The sequence below is a fragment of the Pinus tabuliformis genome, chromosome 1_2 (assembly GCF_031772625.1).
Source record: "Pinus tabuliformis cultivar Carrire ecotype Pingquan chromosome 1_2, CPIR1, whole genome shotgun sequence".
Classification (NCBI taxonomy): Eukaryota; Viridiplantae; Streptophyta; class Pinopsida; order Pinales; family Pinaceae; genus Pinus; species Pinus tabuliformis.
Window position 1 is genome coordinate 939,123,515 of NC_142298.1, and position 4,463 is coordinate 939,127,977.

The window sequence follows — 4,463 nt, forward strand, 5'->3', positions numbered from 1 at the left end:
TAATGCCCATAACTTCATCAATTACAAATTGGAAAAACTTCTTAATTTCTTTGTATTTCGAGCACCAGAATTTCAAGTGATGATTTCAGATGGAGGTATCATAAATTGTTCAAGGAAGTGCCATAACATTAAGCTAACTATGGGGGATAATTTATTGGTTAGTCCCATGATTGCAATCCAAAAGGGTGGTGCTAATGTTGTATTAGGGGTCCAATGGTTACAATCATTGGGAACAATGGCCCTTAATTCACAAGAAATTTTCACAAGATTTTTATCAGAAGGAAAGGAAATTGAGCTTAGAGGTATCAAAGGGAAACCTAGTAAAGTGATAAGCTTTAATAGCATAAAAAAATAGCTATAAAGGGGACACCAAGGTGTGGTTTCATAATTATGTTCATTAAATGTTCAAACATCTATATGCTATACTCAAGTGATCTATAAAAAGTTATCAACAATCGTGCTAAGGTATTTAAAGAATTGCCTAAGGGTACTCCACATATCCGAGATCATGACCATGATATTCATTTGCAACCTAGAAATGTACTGCCTCATTAGTCCCTACAGATATCTGCATGTGCAAAAGAGTGAGATTGAGTGTATGGTTCAAGAAATGTTAGAGGGAGGCATCATTGAGCCTAGAAAAAGAAATTTCTCTTCATTAGTGGTGATGGTTATAAAAAAGGATGGTTCATGGCATATGTGTCCAAATTATAGACAACTCAACAAAATGACAATCAAAGATAAGTTTCCTATTCTTATCATTGATGAATTATTAGATGAATTGCATGGAGAAATTTTCTTTACTATGTTGGATCTTCATTCTAGATATCATCAAATCAGAATGAGGAAAGAATACATTCCCAAAACAACATTTATAATACATAAAGGTCAATATGAGTTTTTGGTTATGCCACTTGGACTTACAAATGCACCTTCAACATTTCAAAGCTTGATGAATTCTAGTTTCAAACCCTTAAAAAATGTGTGCTAGTATTTTTTGATGATATATTAATCTACAAAAAATATTGGGAAGAGCATTTACAACATGTTGACAAGGTCTTTACACTATTACAAAAGAAACAACTCTATGCAAATCCTTCCAAGTGTGCCTTTGGGGTTTAAGAAGTAGAATATTTGGGTCCATTATATCACTTGATTGTGTCAAGGTGGATCCTAACAAAATCAATGTTATGAGGGAATGGCCAATCCCCAATATATTGAAGAAACTCAAAGGATTCTTATGATTGACAAGATATTCTCACAAGTTCGTCTAGAATTATGGTCAAATAGTAGCACCTCTGACAAAATTATTGAAGAAGGAAGCATTTTATTTTACTAAAGAAGCCACCAAATATTTTGAAGAACTTAAAGATGCTATATGTTCAACTACCATCTTGGCATACCTAACTTAACAAACTATTTATTGTGGAGTGTGATGTTTCAAGCCATGGCATTGGTGCAGTTTTGATGTAAAAAGGAAGGCCCGTTGGCTTTGAAAGTAGTGAACTTATGATGGTCAATAATTGTCATTGATGAAATATAAGCACACTTGTTGCACTATTGGAGGATTATAATTGATAACACATATGATGACATATATCATATTAAACCAAAGTGAAATCGAAGAAATATCGTATCAGCGTTATATCATATTGGCGTTTTTATCATTTGTCACCACTCAAAACCTTTGATCTCCAATATGCGATATGGACCTTCGATCTCTGATATGCGATATGAACCTACGATCTCCGATATGTGACATGGACCTCCGATCTTCGATATGTGATATGGAGCCCCGATCTTCGATATGCGATATGGACCTCCGAGCTTCGATATGTGATAACCTTAGATTTTATCTAACTTCCGATATGCAAACCTGACTTGATTTAATAATGATTTAATTATCAAATTGCATTTGCCACTTTATCAAAACTTTTGAAATGGAACCTTCGATAAGACCTAATCTCCAATTTCTTATATGGTTGCGGACCCGATTGGATTTATCATAACGTTTTAATATAATATCGCCTCAGTTGCGTCGAAAATTTCCTATATCACAAGTTTTTCACGTTGTGTCATGTTAAAGATTTCGATACCCAAACCTCCAATACCCATCCATGTCGTGTCGGCTTCCCTCCAAGGTTCACATCCCTTCATTTTCATAAAATAATGTATATAAATAAAACCACAGACCTTCATTTCTATTATTCAACTCGGTCATCCATCAGAGAGAGTAAGATACAATTCACAACTCGTGAAATTGAAATAAAAAAGGAAAGGAGACCTAGAGGTCGAGAAGGATCACTAGATATCTGAAGCATATAAGGTCGTAAGAGCTCATACAAGAAGCCATACTTACTCAGACCTTGTGCATCTATTCAGAAGATTAGACTAAGCCACCTTCTATACTCTTGATATTGTACATACATTCTATAGATACTATCGGACTTGTGCATAGTTTTGTGGCTTGGATCTGGGAACATTTCAGTTTCGGTGGAGCCTAAATCTGTGGGGCATTTCAGTTTCGATGGAGCCCAGATCTATGGGACGTTTTAGATTCGTTGGAGCACATATTCGTGGGTAGTGCAGTCTTGGTGGAGCCCATATCTTAATATAAAAGTATGAAGGGTGAAGAAATATTCAGACTATCTATGGAGGGGAAATACCTAAAACACCAGGAGATAGATCTAACCACAAGGCATCTAAGATATAGTTCAGTTTGGTGATACAATAATGGAATGAATATGGTGGCATCATTCATCATGATGATCTAGTGAAGGACAAAAATGATTGAGAACCTTGGATAGTGAAGCACTAGCTATTTTGGAGAAATGGACATGTGAAGTACAGAACAAGTTTTGTGACTTATATATCTTTATTAAGAATACTAAAGGGTTGGTACTGTAGGGTTTGGAGCCTCTAAAAATCAGGTTGGAGCCTTGAAAAGGATAGGGTTGGAGCCCTAGAGGTTATAGCCTCACAAAAGTCCAAGTTGCTACTTGGAAACATGTTCAAGGTTCGAATATTGAAGGGTTGGTGCCGTCAAACCTCATTGTACTCAATTTCTGTAAAAGAGGATTGGTGTCCTAACTTGTTTATAATAAAATCCTTATTATTTATTTTTCTTATTATAATTGTGAATAATATTAACTGGTAAACATAACAATTGAAAATAAATACCGATTCACGCCCCTCTTAGTACTTCCAACAATTGGTATTAGAGCCAACTTCTTCATAATTAGCCCAATAGTTGGAAGAAGGATTATTAAGTCACAATGAAGAATCTTAAGTCACAATGAAGAATCAGGATTCAGGAAAGATTCCCCAATTTGATGGAACAAACTTTGTCTTTTGGAAGCATAGGATGACATTCTATTTAATGTATCTTGGAATTGAAGTATGTAAATCAGTTACTAATGGGTATAAAGTTCTAGCTACTCCACCAACAGATCAAGACTGACAGAGAGTTTATATAGAAAATTCCAAAGCACTAAATTCCATAACAAGTGGAATTATTGATTCATAATTTAAAAAAGTTATGAACTATGATTCTGCCAAGGAAATGTGGGACAACCTTATTGTTATCTATGATGGAGACTCCAAGGTCAAAAAGGAAAAACTCCAAACACATAGAAGACAATTTGAGAGCCTTAAGATGGATGATGAAGAAGATATTTCATCCTTTTTCCTCCGAGTAGATGAAGTTGTCAACTCACTCAAAGGTTTAGGTGAAATCGTTGAAGAAAGCACAGATGTCCAAAAGGTTTTGAGATCACTTCTAGAACATTTTGACTCCAAATTCAGTGCCATAGAAGAAATTAAGGACTTGGATGACCTAAAAATGGATGAAATTCATGGGATTCTCATTGCATATGAAATGAGAAAAGGAATCCCTAGCTCCAAGGAAGCTGCATTCAAAGCTTCGAGTTCATCAAAGAAAGGGAAAAATGATAATTATAGCAATGATGATTCCGACATTGAATCTGAACTAGATCAATTTGTAAGATAACTAAGGAAAGGGTCCAAGCTCAAAGGAAAGTATCCTCTCATTTGTTTTAAATATGGAAGAATAGGACATTATGCTGCAAAATGTTCTCATAAACATGATAATGATGATGAATACGAATATAAAAAGAATATGTTCAAGAAGAAAGTGTTTAAAAAGAATAATTTCTTCTCCAAACAAGATGACTCTGAAGAAGAATCTGTGATTACTAAGAAGAAATCAACTAAAAATACCTTTCTACACCAAAGAGATGATGATGAGCTTAATAAAGAAGATAACTATGTTGGAATCAATGAAGTATTATTTATCGGATTTACAAAAGAGGATGATTCCGAACAAGAAGAAGAAGGAAATGTGGATGATTTATAATGAGTGCCATTGAATAAAATGAGAAATTGTGAAAGAAGGTCATTTATCTCAAAGTGGAAAAAGAGGAAGCAAAAAGGAAGGAAGAATT

General features: G+C 34.6%; 1 protein-coding gene across 1 annotated transcript; it reads left to right on the top strand.

The window, feature by feature from the left end:
* The first annotated feature begins 3,538 nt into the window (after positions 1-3,538).
* Positions 3,539-4,009, top strand: LOC149209034 (uncharacterized). Its single transcript, XM_089398500.1, has one exon. It carries the CDS (start codon positions 3,539-3,541, stop codon positions 4,007-4,009), a length of 471 nt encoding a protein of 156 aa, XP_089254626.1.
* Positions 4,010-4,463: the final 454 nt, after the last annotated feature.

Excerpts from the sequence above, each read along its gene's own strand:
- LOC149209034 (XM_089398500.1), top strand. The coding sequence starts at position 3,539 with ATGAACTATGATTCTGCCAAGGAAATGTGGGACAACCTTATTGTTATC.